Here is a 20,526-nt window from a genome sequence, read left to right as displayed (position 1 = left end):
CTGCCATTGACTTCAGGTCCTTCCCTGCTAGGAAAGGAGGCCAAGTGCTATCCAGATGCAGCTAATAGAATTATCTCTGTTCTCTGCCTTTGATTCTTAAGAATCAAACACACACACACACACACACACACACACACGCACAAACACACACACACTCTCTCTCTCTCAAAGAAATAAAATTTGGACCTCGGCACACATATCAATATGGTAAATACTAATTATTTACAGAAGAAGGTTCTAGACCATGTGTTTGCTTGACGTTATTGTTTTTATTATTTTCTCAAGAGGCTAGGAGCAAAGAGGATCCTGTGGCTGTCCTCCTTAAAGTCTTCCATGGCTCTTCCTTTCTGGCAAGTCTCATGGGTTGTACAGCCAGGAAGGGGAATGAATTTGGAGGCCAGAGCTAAGGACAGCCCAGCCTGTGAAATTAGGTTTGGTGTTTTCTGGCACAGTTTGGAACACTGACCATCTGAGCCCAAAGATCTGTCCAGAGAGTCAGTTTTGAAAACACTTGTCTTTACACATGAAAGGCACATCTTCAGGAAAAGATTAAAGGAAGGAAATGTAACTTATAATTACTGCTAAGCATGTGTGAGCAGTTGTGTATACTAACATGGCCCATTAAGAAGGCCAAATTTATGCCCTGTTTCCAAACCACACACACACACACACACACACACACACACACACACACACAAATTCTAACAATTAAAACATCCATGACACCTATCAAATAATTGTCCAAAAGGGGTAAAATTATATGTATAGCAAAGGAATTTCAGAATACGCTGCTGAATTTGTAAAATGAATCAATTTTTAAAACCCGTCAATATGATGTCTGTGGGTAAGTTACATCAAATATATGTTTTTTCAGTGCAAAGTGTTTGTTTCCTTCAAGAAAATGTTTCATGACACAAATAGGCCAGGAGCCAAAACCTGGAGGCTTTCTCAGTTGAGAGAAGCCAGGAACTTTGTGTTTCACTGGAGAATTTCTGCCTAAATCTCAAAAGCAGGACCTCAATGACATGACCAGATAGAGGGTTTATTGGAGAATGTCCCCCATTCCTAAAATGATAGTATGGACCATAGCCCGCTAGGCCAAGGGTAGTTTTGGCTTCTGCCTTCTATTTGATGCCATTTTCCCCTCTCTGCTTCCCCCTCCCCACCAGCTCACTCTTGAAAGGCCTTCTGTTCTGCCAGCCATAGTGACATCTGCTGGCTGACATGGGAAGTCACCAATCTGTGGGGACCCTCTCAACCAAACCTTGTTAATTCTGCCATTTATCACAGGGGCAGGGGTGCGGGCTCTGGAGGGCTGGGCGTCATGTCATTTCTCCCATATCCTCTCCCAAGAGAGCAACCGTGTCTCAAGCAGCCAGTTCCCACCTTCCATTCGCAGAACTGAAAGGCAGGCAGATGCAAACCCCAAGGCTAGCGTGGCCCCTGGAAAAGAAGCCACCATTCCAGGTGACAATAGACTTGACTGGATGCTTGGGGACTGAAGTAAGGTAGTTCTCACCCACCTCTGCACCCTCCTCATTTTCAGCAGGCCTCTGCCTGCGGCTAGGAGAGGAGTGGAGCTTTGTCCCCAACCTGGCCCCGCTGTCTCAGCGCTGCTTTAAGGGCAAACTTGCAACTAGATGAGTCCAAAGAGGATTATTCAAACTCAGAGTTTCTTTTCTTCTGAACTAATGCAGGAGATGTCCACTTTGCGTTTCTGGGAAGTTCATGGTGTCCTAAGAACTCCACGTCACTTTGGCTACTCAAAATGGGGTCCCTTGGTCAGCAGCACCAACATCCCTGCTCAGAGCTTGTTAGAAACGCTGCCACTCAGAGGTGCTGGAGTTTTGCACTGACAGAAGCCACCTTTGAAACAAGCCCCAAGGCCATACCTGCACACACCCAAGTTCATGTGCTTGTACTCCACACTGGGTTCCTCACCTTGGCGCCCTTGGCCCATCAGGCCAGATCCTTCTTAGTCTGCAGAGGTCTTCCCCGTGCAGTGTAGACATTCAGCAGCACCCATGGCCTCTACCTGAGTTGTGCACTAGCACTCTTGTGATAACACAAAAGGTCTCCAGGCATTGTCAAATGACCCCAGGGGAGGGGGAAAGTCACTTGTGTTGAGACCCATCACCTTCAGGGTCACCTGGGACCTTGTTACAAACACACATTCTCAGACCCCACCCCAGATTGGCAAAACCAGGAACTCCAGTGGGGCCTGGGAAGCTGGTTAACTCTCTGCGAGACACAGGCACTCTGAGGTAGAAGAGGACTTGGGAAAGGCCCTGCAGTGAATCACTATTTGGTGACAGCCAGCGCATTCCACGGGTATTGATGAAGGTCCGCTGTGCGCCTGGCACTATGCTGAGAAGTAGACGCTACATTGAGCACAGTCTCTGACCTTGCCCTGCTAAAGATCCCAGGGATTCAAAGCTGGATGACATTGTCCAGCACTATGCCATTTCTTCACATCCCAGCTGACCTCCAGCCCCCAGCACCATGGCCCATTTGCCTACAGTGCAGGCCAGCAGCAGCTTCCTGCCATGGCTGGAAGGAGTGGGTGGAGAACACCCCAGCTCTCTCACCCTGTAAGAGGACTTCTATTAGTAGCATGATCTACATGGACCTCCAGCATTCCTTATCAGGACTGTGCTTAGTCACTCAGTGACAACAACTGGCTGGTACACCCCTGTCTTCCAGTTCCTAATCACTTCCTGTTTCCACCTGGAGTTTTCTAGCATCGCCTCCCAAGAACACTACTTGCTAACCAATCTGGATCGCAGGGTCCCCACACTTTACCTCAGGGAAGCCAGAGCATGCAAGAAGGTTCTAGAAAGGTGTACAGTGATCCCAGTCTATCTGGCCATTTTATGCCTGAATTGATAGTACTCCTTGGCTGCTCTGACTGCCCTGATAGGTTTAGGAGAAAAGACAAGCCATATTTTGGCATGTAAAATTCATTCAGGCCGAGTCTCTTTCACACAAGCTACCAAATAGGGGCAGAATCTCATGAAATTTTAAGTACAACAGAATGCCAAACGACTACTCATTCCATGAAGACATGCTGCAAATAAGACTTAGAAGACGTGCTGCAAACAAGACTTCGAAAAGTATCCTCAGAGAAGATTCTATCATTCTGCATTTGCTTCTGAAAGTTGAAGCACACAGTTCTAATGAGCCCAGGAAGACAAGGTTGATACCCAGTTGAGTTGGCATATGATGTGCCAGAGCTCAGGACTTTAAGGCAGCTGTCAGGTGGTTCCCGGGCTCTTCTGATCCTCAATTTCACTCAATGTCTTTTTGTTGGTGATGTAGTTCAGCAATGGATTACTGGGCCAGAGACTTGTTCAGTATTGCTCAGCAGTAGCAAAACACTGTCACCAGTTGTAGGTAGCCAACTCCAGGTGAGAAACATGATAGATGTTAACGCTCACGGCTTCACACCCGCAACATGCCCCTCAGTGATCATGCTCTCTAAAATATACACCATGCTTAATTGTGTGGAAGAATTCTACATCTAGCCAAACCACACGAGCTTTCAAAAGCCAGCCCAATAACATTTAGAGGATTCTCTCTCCAAAGCAAGCTTGCCAATGCCTGAGTGCCCACACACTCTATTGGCGCCAACCTCACCTCCTTTTAGAATGCACACATCCACCAAGATATCACTGCCTGTGGTGGTTGAGCGGCCTTTCCGATGGACGAGGTGGATGTGAATGTAACACGTGAATGAATTAGCATTTACCAACAACTGGAAGAAAAAAATTCACTCTCTATGATATGATGATGGAGCTGCTCTGTGATCTAGACCATCCCCCTCTCCTACATCCGCTGTGTTTTCCTCTGCCTGGATGGACCTCCATCTCAGCCCAGAAAGATGTGTCATTTCTAGTCAGAAGCCCTGTCATTGCTTCCAATTTCAGGCCCTGATTCCTGGTTAACGCAGCCAGATCTCACTTTCAAGGTAGTCTCTTCAGATCCCTTCCCTACCCTAACCACAGTGTGGGCTCTGGCCCCACCCTTACTCTCTACACCACTATTTCACATTATGGTCTTCCTGTCCCTCTCTGTGACCCAGGACTGCCCATGACCGACCCCACCCAACAACAAGCTGTTGAACCAGGTGCCATCAGAGGGTAGAAATGACCAGAGATTGCTAACTTGAAGATTTCACAGATAGTTAATGAGACAAGGAATATCCTGAACCAGTCAAATGACATAAGAGGAAGTCAATGAGTTCTTACCTCAAGGGGAAAATCCTACAGTACACTGGCTCTCAAATTCAGCTGCACACTGGAACCACCTGGGAACTGTACATAATACTGACCCCTGGACCACCCACTGGCCCTGGGATGATGGAATATCTCTGGGCTAAGATGGGACACTGGGGTTTGTAAATTACCAGTTGAGTATAATATAAAGCAAACTTTGGAAACATTCCTTTTTTTCCCCCACATGAAAAACTGTGTGCATACAGATACAGAAGTACACAAATCTGCAGCATAAGGCTCCTTGAGGTCCATAGATTAAATACACTGCAGTGACCAGCACCCTGGCTAGGAACACCACCAGCCCCCTGGAAGCCTCCTATTTCCACCTTCCAGGTGATCACAGCCCTGCCATCCAAGCATGGAGGAGTCCTCCCTGCTGAGAGACATCAGTGTGGAGAATGGAGAGCCCCTCTCTCCTCGGAGTCCCTGCTTTGACAACAAGTGCACTGGAGAAGTTTAAATCAAGTGGGAGGCACATGGGCAGGCTTCCTGGATGAGGCCCTATTGAAAGGAGGATGGGATCTGAGGAATGGACCAGAGAGAGGAAAGATGGGAAGTACAGCAAGTGCATTCAGAGCCGAGGTCACGCCCAAAATACAATATTGGCTGACAAGAGAGTCCTTGCACCAGGATCACCAATTTTGAGGAGGCAATGAGGACTGCTGAAAAGATCAATTCCACAAAATTCCATGGAAACCACTCATCAGACCTTTCTGAAAACACTGGAAATGCAGGTTTCATGCAAGGAACTCTGGGTGACAGATGGCAAAGTTTGCCAAATGCAAACATGCCTACCAGCTCTGAGAAGCCATTCTCATTCACACTGCTTCAACCCGGGAAAAATCCCCATGTGCTCACTGAGAACAAGTTAGCTTGTGCCACTTGAAGCTGCTTCCACAAACAGCTTCACTTCTGCACTTCTAAGCTGTTCTCCTCAAGAACTTTCAGAGCACAGTTCAGGCATGAAATACGAAGGGTGCAAGAAAGAGATCTCTTGAATCTAGCATCACCAACTTGCAGGGGAAAAGAGGACCAGCTGAGAAGATCAGTTCTCCAAAGTCTCATTGAGAGCCATTTGTCACACTTGTTTACAACATTCACTTGAAGTACAGGTGCCACATGAGTGAACTGTTTTTGATCAATGGCACAGAGGCTTCAATGTGAAAGCATGCCTGTCACCTGTAAGAAGCAGTTTTGATTTCTTCTAGGTCACACAGAAAAAAATAGCATGTGCCCACTTACAACAAAGTTAATCAACAAAGCAAATTGAAACTGCTTGCAGCAGATAGCTTCCATTCTCCCACTCCCCAGCTATTTTCAGCAATCACATCCAGAGTCCAATTCCAGCCCAATATAAAATGTGTGCTCCCAAGGAAGCCTTATAATTGACATCACCCAACTTGGGGAGGCAAGGGGAATGCTGAGAAGATCAGTTCTCCAAAACTCCTACTTTTTCAGAAAACTCATTGAATGTCAGGGCCCCACTTGCAGCCATCAGTGGTTGACAGATGGCACAGAGGCTTCAATGTGAAACCATGAATGCCAATCATTACAAGTGCTTCTGACACACTCTAGTTCAACCAGGGACAACCCAAAGTGCTCAAGGAGAACACACTTTGTTCCTGCAAGTGGAAGCAGCTTGCACGAACTGCTTCAGTTAGAAAATTCCAAGCTCTTCTCAGCAAGCACATTCAGAGCACAGTTCTGGCCCAATAGAAAAAGGGTCCTAACAAGAGTGTCCCACACCTACGATCACCTTCATAAGGTAGCTTCCCATCTTCTGTGTGGAAGTTGGTTTCTCCTTGGCCCTTATGCTGTGGAGGAGACCACTAGGAGCTCAGCTTCATGTAGGACCATCTGACCATTTTGCAAGCCCCATAAAGCCCTCACACATGCTCAAATGCTACAGGACTTTGCAGACCAGTCCAGGCAACAGTAGACATTCATTCATTGTCTAGAGTCTACAGATTCCTAGATGCATGGCATTCATTATCATCAAATGCACAATTTTGATCAAAAACCATATATATATCATTGCAATCTGAATCAAGAAAATCAGAAATATCCCCAAATCCAAAGAGTGGATCCCCATTGTGATGCTACCAGTGGAAAATTCTACAGCTGACCTCATGGGATGGTTCACAGTCAAAACACAGCTGCAAGAAAAATATTACATGACATGACCTTCTGGTTATGTGAAAAGTGGCATGTGAAGTACACATGCATGTCTTCTTCAGACATGGGATTCATTTGCAGGACACCTTATGCAATTGAAAATACTCTAAAATGGGAGAAATCAGAACCACGTCTCCAAAGTATTTCAGGAGAGACCAACTCCATCTGTCTATCTATCTCTCAGTGAGTGTGTGTGCTCTAGTGTGTGTGTGTGTGTGTGTGCTCTAGTGTGTGTGTGTGTATGCTCTAGTGTGTGTGTGTGTGTGCTCTAGTGTGTGTTTGTGTGTCTTTGTTTGTTTTTCTATCATGATAGCCAATACTTCATTGCCCCCATTGGAAAATTGACTCAGATAATGCCATCTGCCATACTCCTAAAAACTAAAGTTCTTGCTGATAGAATGAAACATTCCTTCCTGTTGGTTTGGATGTGTCCTTTAGGAATCACTGCTACATTAATATACTCAAATCATCAGAGTAGATCAGGTAACAAAAAATATATATATTTTAAAATAATAATATATTAATGGAAACAGCAAATACAGGATAGAGTAACAACTGTCTTACTAAACAAGGTCAAGGACAATGGCAAACTAAAGGTTCAAACTTTGAAGCAAATAGTAATCGATGTAAATATTCCTGGGCTGCCTCAGCCCCGCCCAGGCACACAGCAGTAGAACGGTTTTGCAAGCATCCTCAGGAGGGCTGGAGCCTTCTTTGCAGGACGAGAGGGAGGTTGAGGCTGGATCCATTCATCATTCTTTTGGGAGAGGCTCCTTTTCCTCAGCACAAAGTTGGATTCTGTGTGAGGGTTCTTTGCATAAAATACATTGGCCTGCGCTGGAATCCTCAGCTCTGGGGAGAGAGGGGTGTATAAAAAGAAGGTGGCACTCAGGAGGTGCTCCCTAGGACACCCCAACATCTGAGAGCCTGTGCCAGAAATGACCTGAGCCACACACTTGAGAGCTCTCCAATTCAGCACCAATACCAACAAAGACAGCCTCCACAGTCCTCCCTGAGGAAAAACTAGGCAGAGCACTTCAACAGACCTAATGTCTGTTCCTACCAAAGGCTTTGGACTCCAGAACATCCCAGGTCCTCTTGCATCTGCCAAAGCACACCACTAGGGTTTGCATCTGAAATCTCCCACAAAAGGTTCCTGTGCCAAAGATTCAGACCCCACATGGGCCATCTTCATAGGTGGCTTTGGAGGGAAGCATTCGATGGTGAGTGCTCTGATGTCATCATGAAATTCTCATTCAAGATGAACATACTACTGGGAGGTAGGAGGGACTGGAAGAAAGGTTGGGTAAGGTTGGAGGAAGACCTCAACAGGGTTGCGCCCTGGGCAATAGTACCTTGGCCCTGTTGGCTCCACTGAATCCTCATCCTCCAAGTAGAGGTCCTCCTTCTCCTCTCTGTCTTTCCCTCTTCTTCCTCTCTCCCAGCCTCATTCTCTCTCCCATTCTATGCCTGTTTGGCAAGGGCTGAGGAGCTCTCCACTGCCACACACTAGAGCGTTATGGAGACCCTCAGGGCACAACCGAAGAGAAAGCTATGAAACCCAGAGAAAAGGCCTAGGCTTCCTCTTCTGAGTTATTTTCCTCAAGTATGGCCACAGTGAGGACAGGCTGACCAGCACAGATACCACATTAGAGCCATGCTTCTGTGTTGGTGGAGCCTGCCTCCATGTGGACCAGCCTCCGAGAATGGAGGCCACATCCCAAATGCTGCCCTACTAAGAACAATGGTTCCAAAGACCAGCAAAGGGAATGCTTCCCTCCAACATGGTGTATGGCCCAGTGGTGCCATGACCCCGAGTGGGGGAATACAACAGCCAGCTTCTCCTTCCTCTGACACCTGTTTCCTGCCACCCTCCTCTAACCTACAGCCTGTTCTCCATCCCTTCTGGGTTGGATGCGGGGATCTCTGCTATGAATTTCTTAGGCTACCAAGGCCTCAGACAGACTTCCTCTTCCAAAGGCTCTACTGACCTAACAGTACGTTAAGATAGGAGAAAATTGATCCTAGAACTCATAGGGATGGTGGTCTTCAGCATACATAGGCTGGGATCATGGCTGCTGTGGTGTTTGGCTCACAAAAACCAACCAACCAACCAACCAAAAAGCTCTGGCATTACTATCAGATGAGCTTTGTGGCCGACATGCTCAGGAAGCCCTCATGTGACTTTAGTTAGGGTTCTTAACCTGGCTATGGTGATCACTCCTTGGCAAGTGGACTCAGGTGCAGAAGACCATGGAATTTATCCAAAAACAGATGATTCAGGCTGTCTCCCAGCCTGTATTTTCTTTCCAATTTCATCCAGTTACTGCTTGCTAGAATCCTGGCACTACTCTGCCCAGGCAGTGGTTTTCTGGTCACAAAGAAGGCTTTCAATAGTACTGCTTCAGTCCACAAAAGTGCCAGTTCCATCTTTAGCCCATGCATTCCCATGTCCCTCTAAAACCACTCCTATCCCAGACCACGGAGCCATACGGCTCCTGGGAAGAGGCTTTCCTCCTCACTCCTCAATGATGTCAGCTTTGGATGCCTGTTCATGTCCAGAGGAGGGCACCTGGTGGGGGGCCGCAATAGCCACTGGGGTATACCATAGAACCTCGAGACCTTACACCTGCAGAAGTGAAGTTGGCTTTATGCACGAGCCCCAACACACCATGTTGGAGTGTTCTTGGGGGTCAGAGACTACTCTTTGGTGCTAAGAGTTGATCTGAGTCCACATCCTGACCCTTGCTCCCTGCCATCTGATTGTCCCACTTACTCTGACAGTGAGAGATGATTTGGCCCAGCTCATATTCCTCCGGCTTCTCCTGAGTAAGCAAGTGTAGCTCGAGGGCCCTGCGGATGACGACAGGAGCCCTATCATGGCAGGTCACCTGGAGCAGCATGGGAGACAGGCCTTCAGGAAATGGGCCTTGAAGTGACTACTCAAGAACAGTGGGCAGAGGCATTATGGAGGCACCTCAACTCTAAATACAAAGGCAACATCCATGACCCTACTACCTGAGGCTGGCCTCCTGCTCATCGCGTGGGCTCTTCCCATAAGCTACTTGCCAATCCTTGTACATAGGACTGCCTGGGCCTGCCATTGCTCTTTGTGGAGCCACACTCCACTCGAGGTGAAAGGACCCCACTACCTGTATACACATGGAATCTCATCCCACAAGTTGGGAGGAATGGGACAGTGGCCTCCAAGATCCCAGGTCTGCCTGAGGATGCAGGCGGCATTTGGGGTTGCCCTGGCACAAAACCTAGAGGCTTTGGTCTGGATTGCCAGGGCCCAAAATTGACCCAGGAACATGACCACACACAGGAGTGCTGAAAGATAGCCACGAGAGCTCCTGGCCTCCAGAGGCTCAGTGCTGGCTGGGGTGTAGGAGGACACCTCATCCGGCAAGGGTGGTCATTGGAAAGGGCTCCTGTCCTGCAGGTTACCTGGACATTTAGTGTGCTTGCTCTACATCCATATCGACTCTGCAGACAGACCCTCTCAGCTCCTTGTTCAAGGAACATGCAGAACCTCATACTGCTGTCCTCCTCCATGGACGCCAGCATCCCATACAGGGGAACCTGCAACCTAGGTCCTGTCCTATTCTCATCTGTCACCCATACCTGCCCCTGCCCTTCCAGACTGCATGCTTCCACCCGACACAGACTCCCTCAGACGTGGCGGTGGACAAGCTGCTGCTCTCCCTCATCTCAGCTCCGGCCCTTCACACTGACCTCTCCCTTCTTGATTCCCATCTATCCTCCTGATCATCCAGAAGCTCCAAATTCAAGAGGGCATGAGTAGTCCATGGTCTTGGGCCAGTGTCTGTTCCCCACCCAGGTGTAAGCACCAGGGGACACCCCTGCTCCCAGGCTTACCAGGACAGTCTTGGCCATCTTTGGACTTTGTGTTTCTAAGTGGACACGAATTAAGCAGGTGTCTCCCACCAGCTTGTGGGAAAGCGGCCTGGAGGACTTGCAGGTTGATTCTGAGAACTGTGGGGGATGGAACATCAGCTAAGCTCAGAAACAGAAAGCCACCCAGCCTGTCAGTTGGCTCTATGGGCTTCTAGCACATATGTCTAGGTCATGAAGCTTCTTATTTCCCCAGGTGGAAGTGGAATGGCAGCACAAGTACAGCTTGAATAAGGTAGGAGTTTACCTCCTTTCCCTTGACCTGGGGGCGTTTCTTCACGATGAAATGATATTTTATTCGCGGATTCATGGACAGATACATGAGTGAGTGGTCAGGGACCTTGATTTCTGCAGAGAGAAGTGGAGAGAATTGTTAGGTGGCACTCAAGGATTATACCACAAAACACCACCAACCCCTGAGAGTCTCCACCAGGGCGGGCCTGCACCAGAATTGAGAGCCCTCCAATCCAGCTACAGTGCCACCAAAGACTCCCTCAATGATTCTTCCCTGGAGAAGATGATGTACAGGATTCTAAACCAAAAGAGCACCTGACAATGGAAACAGCACCTTGGGCCCCGGAACTTTTCAGTGCAGGTCAGATCTGCCAAAGAGACACTGCTAGGCTTTGTATCAGGATTGGCAAAGGCTCCTGTGCTTAAGCCTTTCTCCACAGTGCAGCCATGCTCAGACATGGGCATTCAGGGAATCCTTGGATGAATCCACTTATGGATGAATACGCGGAGGGGAGGTGGTATCCATCAGAGGTGTGTTGGGCATGGACATGGGAGGACTTCAGCAGGGTGATCCCTGGAGAACTCTATAGTTTTCTAGGTTCGCTCTCCTTCCCATTGTTTCTCATCATGAGCTGTCTGCTTGGTGCTTGTATTCTGGTTCTTGTTCTACTTCTGGCTCTTCTTTCTGTCCTGCATCTTCTTGTAGTTCTTTCTGGGTCTTTTTCTTGTTCTTACATGATTCCTTCTTGTTCTTTTTCTTGTGTATCTCCCTCCACCCTTCCTTCTGTTTCACCTCCTTCCTTTTCTTCTTCTTCCTCCTGCTCTTCAATGTGTGATCTTCTCCCCATTCAGGAATGTCCTCTTTCTCCTCCTCCTCCTCCTCCTTCTTTCTCTGGCAATGGTTGGGCGTCCTCTGAGGAGTTCAAATCTATCACACTCTTCTGCCCAGATGCAGCCTCGGTTCAGAACCCCAAGATGAAATCAGTTCTCAATCAATGGTCGGGAGTGAAACCAAGACCAAAGAAAAGTGACTTCCTTTCTTTGTCATTGTCACAGTCAGGAAAGACTGAATAACAGACACCACATTCTGGATAGGCTTCTACCTGTGGTAGTCAACACCTCATCTGGACCAGGATTGCTAAAATAGATTCCACCTCCAAAAAGCTTCCCCAATGAAAACAAGGTTTTCAAGATCTAGGAGAGGGCCAGCATCACTGCCACCCTCCTGCCATAAGGCATAGATGCCATCACACCTAGTGGGTTCCAGGCCCCCGGTAGTCCTCACTTTTGATGTCTGTTACACACAAACCTCCCCTGGTCTGGAGCTGCTCTCAACTGATGCTTGGGTTGAAAGTGTGTTTCTGAAATCACCTTCGTAGAATCTCAGTTGGGTAATTCCTTATTGACTGGCTTATTTTTGTACCAGGGATAAAACCAGAGGCACTTAAGCACTGAGACCATTCCCAGGCCTTTTGACTTGGGTACAGGGTCTCCCTAAGTTTCTGAGGCTGTTAGGAAATCCCCATCCTCCTGCACAGCCTCCCAAGTCCCTGAGATTCACAGACACTGCCCCCTTGCTAGCTCCTTGCACCTCAGTCTTCCTCATGTGTAAGACAGAGCCAACCCAAATGAGGTGGTGTTTGAAAATGAGAAAACTCACTTACATGCCCGACAGATGGTGGGTTCTATTGTGGACAGGCTGGGATGGTGGAGGCTAGGAGTGTCTGGCTCACAAGAAAGGAAAGAGCACTGCATTGTGGACAGCTCAGCATTGTGGCCTATGTTCTTCAGATGCCCTTCTTAGTTGCTGGAAGGAATAATAACCTGGCCATTCTGATATCTTCAGGAGATGGTAACCCAGGCACAGAGGACTTGGAATTGTTCCAAAAAGAACCCAAACAGGTGTCCCCTGGCCTTGACTTCCTCTTCACTGAGTTCTGTTCCCAGTTGCTGCAATCCTGACATTCTTGTGAGTAGGCAGGACTTCTCATATCCTGGCTATGGATTGGGACCTGTGCTGCTTCCGTCCATAGCAATGCTGATCCAATCAGGACCCATGTTCTCCTCCTCTTCATTTGAAGGCATCCTTATCAGTGAGCCATAAACCAAACTGATGATCAATTGAGCCTCTCTCTTCCTTGCCCCTCATCGATATTAGCTTTGCATTGCCAGACCAGGTCCAGGGGAGAACACATTTAGGGAGGTCCAGCAGCCCCCTGGGGCCTCATTGAGCACCTCCACATTGGACACGCCCATCATTGCAGTTGCTTTCCTGCACCAGGCCCACCACACTCTGGCTATTTGGGGGCCAAGGCCCACTTTCTCTTGGCTGTGAGTTACCCTGAGCCCACTGTGGATCATTTCTCCCCACTGTCTGATTGTCCTACTTACTCTCATGCAGAGACATCATTCTCAGCAGCTCAAAGTTGTCCACATCCTCATGCTGCAACAAATTTTGGTCCAAGGCCCTGCGGATGAGGCTCGTCACCCTCTCCTGACAGGTCACCTGGATCAGGGTGGGACAAATGTCATCAGAGAATGGGTTTTAGAGGAGCTACCCAGAAGATTCTGGTCAAACATTCAGGAGAAATCTCAGCTATATATACAAGGGCACAATCTTGTTATCCTGCTACCTGAGTGTGGCCTCCATATACCCTCTGGGTTCTTGCAACGTGCTACTCGAACAATCTTGGTACAAATGTCCGCCTGTACCTGCCATCTCCCCTCCCCCTGGGGAGTCACATTCCACTCAGGTCAAAGGACCAAACTGCCTATGCACAGACACACTCTCATCTCACTGAGATGAGAGCAATGGGCCAGGGACCTGCGTGCCAAGTGTGCTCTAGGATGCAGGCTGCCTTTGTGGGTGCAAGAGGGAGATACACTGAAAATTTTGGTCCTGACTGCCCCGGGGTTGGCTGTGTCTCCTGCCTTCCACTGTGTGGACACCCAGGAGGCAGCCCTGCTGTCGGGCTTACCAGGATGCGCTTTGTCTCCCTCGGGCTCTGTCCCTCTAGGAGGACGTGAACCAAGCGGCTGTCTTCCACCTGCTCGCTGGAGTGAAGCAGTGAGGAGCTGCTACTGGTGACTTTTCTCATGCAGCACTCATTGCTTTGGGTGGCCTGGGGCAATGGTCCTGCAGCCACTGCAGAGCTGCTGCTCACAGCTGCTGGGATCCTGGATGCCACTGCCATAGAAGGCTCCAAGAACTGTGGGGGATGACAACATCAGCAAAGCCTACCAACTGAACCCCACACAGCCTGGCAGTTGGCTCTATGGGCGTTCTACAACATCCATCCAGAACCTGAGATTCTTGTCACCTTGGAGGATGTGGAGTGGCACCAGGAGTAAAGACTGAAGAAGGTGGCTGTTTACCTCCTTTGGCTTGACCTTGAACCACTTGCTGGCAGCTGTTTCCCGAAGAAGAAAGTTATAATCCACTCTGCCGTCCAGGGCATAATATACTTTCCCATCAGCAGGGATCCTCAGCTCTGGAGAGGCAGGGGCAGAGGCATGGTAGGTGACACTCAAGGAAGACACTACCCAACATCCCCCACAACTGAGAGCCTCTGCCAGCTCAGGTCTCACACACAGACCTGAGAGCCTGGAAATCCAGCTACTGTTCCACCAAAGACTCCCCACTGATTCCTCCCTGAGGACCCTCTGTGCACAGGAGGTCCACTACAGGAACACCTTTCAAGGAAATAGCCCCTTGCACCCCAGAACCTCTCAGTTCACGTTAACCTGCTAAAGAGAAACAGCTAGACTTTGCATCTGGATTGGCCCCCAAAGACTCATGTGTTGAAGGTTTTCTCCCCACTGCAGCAATGATCACAGGTGGGTTTGGGGAAAAGCACTTGAAGGTGGGTGCCTCCACCTTGCCAGTGGATTCATCCACTCATACAGGGCTATGCTAATTTGAGGGGTATGGATTGGAGGTGTGTTGGGCGTGGGTGGAGGATGTCCACAGCAGGGCTGTGCCATACAGAGAAATATGTTTCTCTTGAGTTCCCCACTTCTGCATTTCCTCCTCATCAGTATAATTCTCATTCACATTTTTAATCGATTTATTGTGATATTAGTTGTTTGGCTTGTGTTTCTCCTTCTTGTTCTTGTCCTTCTTCATTTTCTCCTCATGCTTCTTCTTATAGTCATCTTGACCTTCTTGTTCATTGTCTCCTCCTTCAACTCATTTTCATTTCATTTTTCTATTCCTCCTTCTCCTCCTCCTCTTCCTCCTCTTCTTCCTCTCCCTCCTTCTCCTCCTCCTCCTCCTCCTCCTCCTCCTCCTCCTCCTCCTTCTTCTTCTTCTTTCTCTCTCTCTCTCTCTCTCTCTCTCTCTCTCTCTCTCTCTCTCTCTCTCTCTCTCTCTTTCCAAGAAGAGTTTACAAGCTGTGAAGTGTTCTATTCTACCACACACTTCTCTCTAGAAATGGCCTCTGGTCCTAAGTGGACTCAGTTTGCAATGAATAGAAAGATTGGAAGCCAGAAATGATTCTTCATTGAACTGCTTTTCTCATGTACTCATCTCAGTCAGGAAAGGCTGCCAAAGTAGGCACCCTGTGGTTGTCTGTCTTCTTTGACACAAGACAAAGGAGCCTCTCTTCTTGGCCCCTCATGGATAATAACTTTGCAATGCCTCCTCAGACCAAGGAAAGAACACATGGTAGGCAGGTCCACAGCCCCTGGGGAACATGAAGAACCTGCAGACTTATGCCCCATCATTACACTTTGTTTCGCGCACAAGTCCCACCATACTCTTCCTGGGCATTGGGCCAACGCACACTGTGTTTTGGCTCCCAGCTATCCTGAGCCCACTGTGACTCACTGCTCCCTACCCTCTGATTGTTCCACTTACTCTGATGGTTTGAGACAATTTGCAGAAGCTCAAAGTTTTCTGGATCCTCCTGCTGGAGCAAGTGTGCATCTAGGGCCCTGCGGATAATGACTGGAACCCTGTCCTGGCAGGTCACCTGAGCAGGGTTGGAGAAAGCGCATCAGAGAGGGAATTGGGGAGTAGCTACCCAGAGGACAGTGCTCAAGGACAATCAGAGACAAGTGAGCTCTCAACACAAGGGCACCATCTTGTTACCCTGCTACCTGAGGCCTTCATGTGATCATGTGGGGTCTTCCTATGTGCTTCTAGCCCAATCTTGGTACAAGAGTTTGCTTGAACCTGCTATGCCCTACAGGGAGAAGGGAACAAGGACCAAACAGGCTTTGCACAGACACACTCTAGTCCCGTCAAGATGGGAGGTATGGTCCAGTGAGCTTCCATATCCCTGCTCTGGTCTGGGATGCGGCAGCATTTGTGTGCAGATCAGGAACAATCCCTAGGTGCTTTGGTCCTGACAGTCAGGGCACAACACACACTCAGGACTCTTTAATGATAGGCATGGAAGCTGCTGGCCTCAAGAGTGTCAGTGCTTGCTGGGGTGTCAGGAGGTATGGACCCAGAAGGTGAGGTGGTTCAACATGGCTCCCCTGCAGCTGGACACCAGAGTCTCATGATGGATACTCCACACCCAGGAAAATTCTGCAGAGAGAGCCGCTAACTCTCTATTCACATACATGCAAACTAGGACACTAATGGACCCCTCCAAGGCCCCCAGTTGTCTGTGACCCACACCTACCCACCCTAATCATCCCACAATGGCTCCCTTCCCTTCAACCAGCAACATATCCCCTCCCACACACAAGAAAATGACTGCCAACTCCTCTGCTTCAACCTCCACTGTTCAATATACTCCTCCTCAATACCAAGGTCAGTAGAGGACGGCCTGTACCCTCGATATTTGTCTGACCTCCACTAAACCCAGCACTCGCTCCTGCACTTCTGGCCTGCACACCCCAAAACACGCAGGCCCACTCCCACCCAGACCTGGCATGCTGCTGCTCCCCGCCTCTCAGGTCAAGCTCTTAACACCGAACTCTCTCTTCCTCATTTTCTGCTCTCCTTCCTGACCTTTCAGAAGCTCCAATTCAAGAAGACAGGCCTAGTCCAAGGTGTTTGCTGTGGACTCGGTCTTCCCCAGTGTGGGCTCCCAGGAGGCTCCCCTGCTGGAAGACTCACCAGGATGCTCTTATACTTTGTTGTCCTTTCGTTTTCCAGGTAGACGTGAATGAGGCAGCTGCCTCCCACCCGCTTGTTGTACTGGGGCCGTGAGGAGTTCCTAGTGGAGACCCCTGATGTCCTGGACTCTGGCTCTGCCCCTTCCCAGGGAGAAGGCTCTGGCTCTGGGGTTGGCTTAGGAGCCGTGACAGGAACTGAGCTTGTAGCTAGAGGAGAAAAGATGCCAACATGACTGCCTTGCCCTGACCTTCGCACAGACAGACAATACCCCTGCTGCCAGGAAGAACTCAGGCCCTTAGCCCACACAGGACCTCTTTGCAGACTGGGGTCACTTCCTGAGTGGACAAAGGCTTATCCTCATTTCCAGCCCAACACCAGGCATACAGACTCCCCGCAGTGGGACAACAGTCGGACCTTTCCTCATATACCCTTAGGTACTCACCCCAGTCCGCCTGGCTCTCAGGCTCTGCCTGGCTTGATTTGCCATCTTCAGTCTGGGCCAGCAGGTGGTGTGCTTGTTGCTCCAGGTTCAAGCCACCCAGAATGAGCCACATGGATTGCAGCAGCAGCTGCAGACTCAGAGAGCCTGGAGGCTGATGGGAAGCCTCGGTGTAGAAGTCCACCCAGGTCCCCGGGAAGGAAGGTGAGGCACTGTGGGGAGGCAGGAGGGGAGTCAGCAAAACCCTGGCCTTGCCTTCGCCACGGCCTCCAGAGCAAACCTCTGTCGCTACACTCCTGAACCTTCCCTGGTTCTGAACACACCAGTCCACCCCAGACAAGTCACAGTGGCTGTACAGGCTACGTGCTCTCCAACCTGGAATGCACCTTCCAGGAGTGTCTGTCCTCCTGCCCACTCTTCTCAGGGCTCCAGAGACACCTCCCCCCTGGCGTGGGCTGCAATGCTACCTCATTCTCTGTGAGCTCTCACTGAGTCCCCCTGGGCAGCAATGGACCTCTCTTTTCCCATGAGTGCAGAGCACATCTCTGTGGCCCTGGGGGAGGACTGGGAGGTGTAGTGTGGGGGGATCCATCGCCCCAGGGCCTTCCCCAGAGGACCATGACTACCTACAACTCCCTGCCTTACCCCTCCTACTGTTGAAGCCCCACAGCTTACACCGCATGCAGGAAACAGAATTGGGGAGAACAGTCTTTACTCAACCTTCCCAAGTAAAATCACCTTGCAGGTTCCTCTTCTGGAAACAGGGGCCCACCCTCTTGACCCCAAGCCCATTCCATGTTGAAGTTGGTCCAGGGTCCACCATGTTCACTGAAGAGGACAACGTGCAGTTATGCCTCATGGAGTCAGGGATGCTGTCACATGTAGGATATGTACTCATGGCACCTGCGGTTTCAGGCTGACCCCCATGAAAAGGGACACAATGGCAGTCATTTGCACCCCATTTTTCACTGAATTATGAAATGTGACTGGAAACGTGTCTTCATACAGTGGGTGCTTTCTCCTTGTTCATCAGTAAATGAGCCCAAATTGCTGATTCCCACATATCTCTCTGGTTGTGGGAGCTGCCATCTCCAAAGCCCCCGTCCAGCTATGTCCCAGCTAGGAAGCTCTGGCCCACTATGGAAACTAACATGTCTTTATTAACCCAAAAGTGCTTTGCCCAAGGCCCGAGTTTTGAGACGCCTCTGGCACAGATCTACTTTCTTCACGAAGCCAACATCACACCAGAAAGACCACCTGGCCTCACTGAGTCCACCTGGGAATGAGCTCAGCGCATACCTTTGAGCTGTGGTGCCCAGTGTGTGGGGACTGCTCCACGGACCTCTGTGGATCAGCTGGAGTCAGAATGGTTTCTCTGCCTGAGAGGGAAGTTCACTCCCCTTGCAAGGCTGTGGCAGGCACCTCCAGGACTCATCCCACTCGGGGCTGACATTCCACTATGAGCGTGGTCCTCTATCTCACTAGGTATCACAAACCTTTGGGTCCCTGAGAGGTACATGGCAGCCCCAAGACCCAGGCATGAGGGGGCTACACACTTGGGCTTGGTGGTCTGGTGCTTACGTTGGGAACAAGAGATCCAGCACCTGCTGGGTGGGGATGAAATCCCAGGAGATTAACCCCATGTTGCTGCGGAAATGTAGGTTCCTCCCACAAATGTCAGGCAGGAGCTCATTCCTAAGCTGGTCCTGCCTGTAAGATTCAAGGCTCTGTACCCTGAAGGGCTCCTCCGTGTTCTGATCATTTTCACCCTGGGTTGGGACCAAGAATGGTGGGTTCAAAATGAAAATGGTGACAAACAGAAAAATGCCTTGTGCCAATACACTAGAGTCAAAGCACAATGGGACAGTTCCCACCAGTACAAACACACACACACACACACACACACACACACGCAGTCAGAATAGGAGTCCTGGGCCATTCATCAGGGATCAGACTAGAGGGCCTGCTGGGCTCCCCTGCCCTGTGCTACTCACTGTTACTCTTGAGCTCCTCTGCGACAATCGCCAGAGGCTCTGGCGTCTAAGATGAAGCCTCACCCAGTGTATCCACAAAAGGGCTAGTGGGCCCCCCTGAGATTCCTGGGAGCCTGAGGTTCGGCATTGTTTGCAACCACAGGAGAACATCCTTCTCACTTCAGTGTCTCCAACCAAATGAGCTCGGATGGCTTGGTCAGTGAAGTGGGTGCCTGGATACCAGGGTTCCATGTTCTGTTTGATCCGTTGTCAAGGCGATGATGTCATTTCCTGTGCCCATACCTGAGCCTCTTTTCACATAAGACCACTTTCAAAAGCCCTATGGGCTGCTGATTTCTCCTCCATGCCTACCCATATATGGTGCGCATGTGTTCACCAACAACTACCCAAATACCCCCACCAGCGTCTGCCCTGCTTGGTGCCACTAGAGTTCCAGCTTGGAGCCTTCAAAAATGCATTCACAACCAGTCCTTCCCTCTCAGCAGCTTTTGGACCCTGGTCCCATCATTGTGCAACTCATGGTGTGCCCAGTCTTTTCTGGAAAGCAGGGTAGCATCTAATCTCTAGGGGTTATTGTGTCTATTGGCCCATAACAGCCTCTATTCTCTCTGAAACCAGAGATGGGACTCACAGGTGGCTAAAGCACAAACGTAGAGATGGGACAATCACAAGAAGGGGAGAGACAAAGAATGCACCCCAACTCAATCAGGCCTGTGTCCCACACAGGGACGTGGCCAATGTCCGTCCTATCCTGGCTGCAGTTCCCACTCTGCACCATGGCAAGTTGGAGGTGACTGAGATGCAGAGGCTGCTCCCCTCTGCCCTACAACTTCCCAAGGCTTCTCCTAAGAATTCCAAAGGGCCCAAGTGCCTCGAGTGTTGGGGTCTCACAGAGACTCCGAGGTACCACAGCATCCTGCTGCCCAGAACCAGTTCACCCCTCACCTCAAGGGGGCTCAGCCTCTGGATTCATGGGAATTGAAGTGGGTATAGGTGATGGGATATCATCTCCAAGACTGAGTTATGCCAAGTCCATGACCCCTGTCTGCATCCCTGTCTCCAGCACCACTTCCCTCTCTCTCTTTCCTCCTCAGAGCAAACAAATCCATTTAGCAAGTGTGTCCTGTGATAAAGACATGACAGTCACCCATCCTCTCATTACAAAAACACTGAGGCTCAGCCAACATGGATATTACCAGGAAAACAGGCATAAACTCAGACTCTGATCCTCCCAGCCGAGCCTCAGTGGAGCCTGGACTCCCAGCCTCCTGAGTCAAGGAAACAGAGGTGCCTAGCCGAGCCACCTTGGATGCAGCCGCACACAAACTGAACTGATCAATGCCTCTTGCTCTCAGTTGTGAGTAAGAGGGGAGGTGGTGTCTCACAACCCTGGACATCAAGTGCAGTCTCCAGGCTTTG

At 49.8% G+C, this 20,526-nt stretch overlaps 1 protein-coding gene across 1 annotated transcript; it reads right to left on the bottom strand.

Moving 5' to 3' along the window:
* Positions 1-6,928: 6,928 nt before the first annotated feature.
* On the bottom strand, positions 6,929-18,756 carry LOC139701336 (uncharacterized). The gene is made up of 9 exons (XM_071601263.1): positions 18,695-18,756; positions 17,117-17,325; positions 16,675-16,880; positions 15,460-15,574; positions 13,977-14,092; positions 13,580-13,810; positions 12,993-13,107; positions 10,332-10,448; positions 6,929-7,301 (listed from the first exon to the last, which is right to left on the bottom strand). The coding sequence occupies exons 1-9, from the start codon at positions 18,754-18,756 to the stop codon at positions 7,096-7,098; spliced, it is 1,377 nt and encodes a 458-aa protein (XP_071457364.1). The 3' UTR covers positions 6,929-7,095.
* Between the last annotated feature and the right edge of the window lie 1,770 nt (positions 18,757-20,526).

This window comes from Marmota flaviventris, chromosome 14 (genome assembly GCF_047511675.1).
Source record: "Marmota flaviventris isolate mMarFla1 chromosome 14, mMarFla1.hap1, whole genome shotgun sequence".
Classification (NCBI taxonomy): domain Eukaryota; kingdom Metazoa; phylum Chordata; class Mammalia; order Rodentia; family Sciuridae; genus Marmota; species Marmota flaviventris.
This window is presented reverse-complemented; position numbering and strand designations above follow the sequence as displayed.

Bases quoted from the DNA above. Each gene is read 5' to 3' on its own strand.
- LOC139701336 (XM_071601263.1), bottom strand. From the start codon at position 18,756: ATGGGGTTAATCTCCTGGGATTTCATCCCCACCCAGCAGGTGCTGGAT. The intron at 17,326-18,694 runs GTAAGCACCAGA...GCCTCCCCACAG, and splicing joins CTGGATCTCTTGTTCCCAAC to TGCCTCACCTTCCTTCCCGG. The intron at 14,093-15,459 runs GTAAGTGGAACA...CTGCCTCTCCAG, and splicing joins AATTGTCTCAAACCATCAGA to AGCTGAGGATCCCTGCTGAT.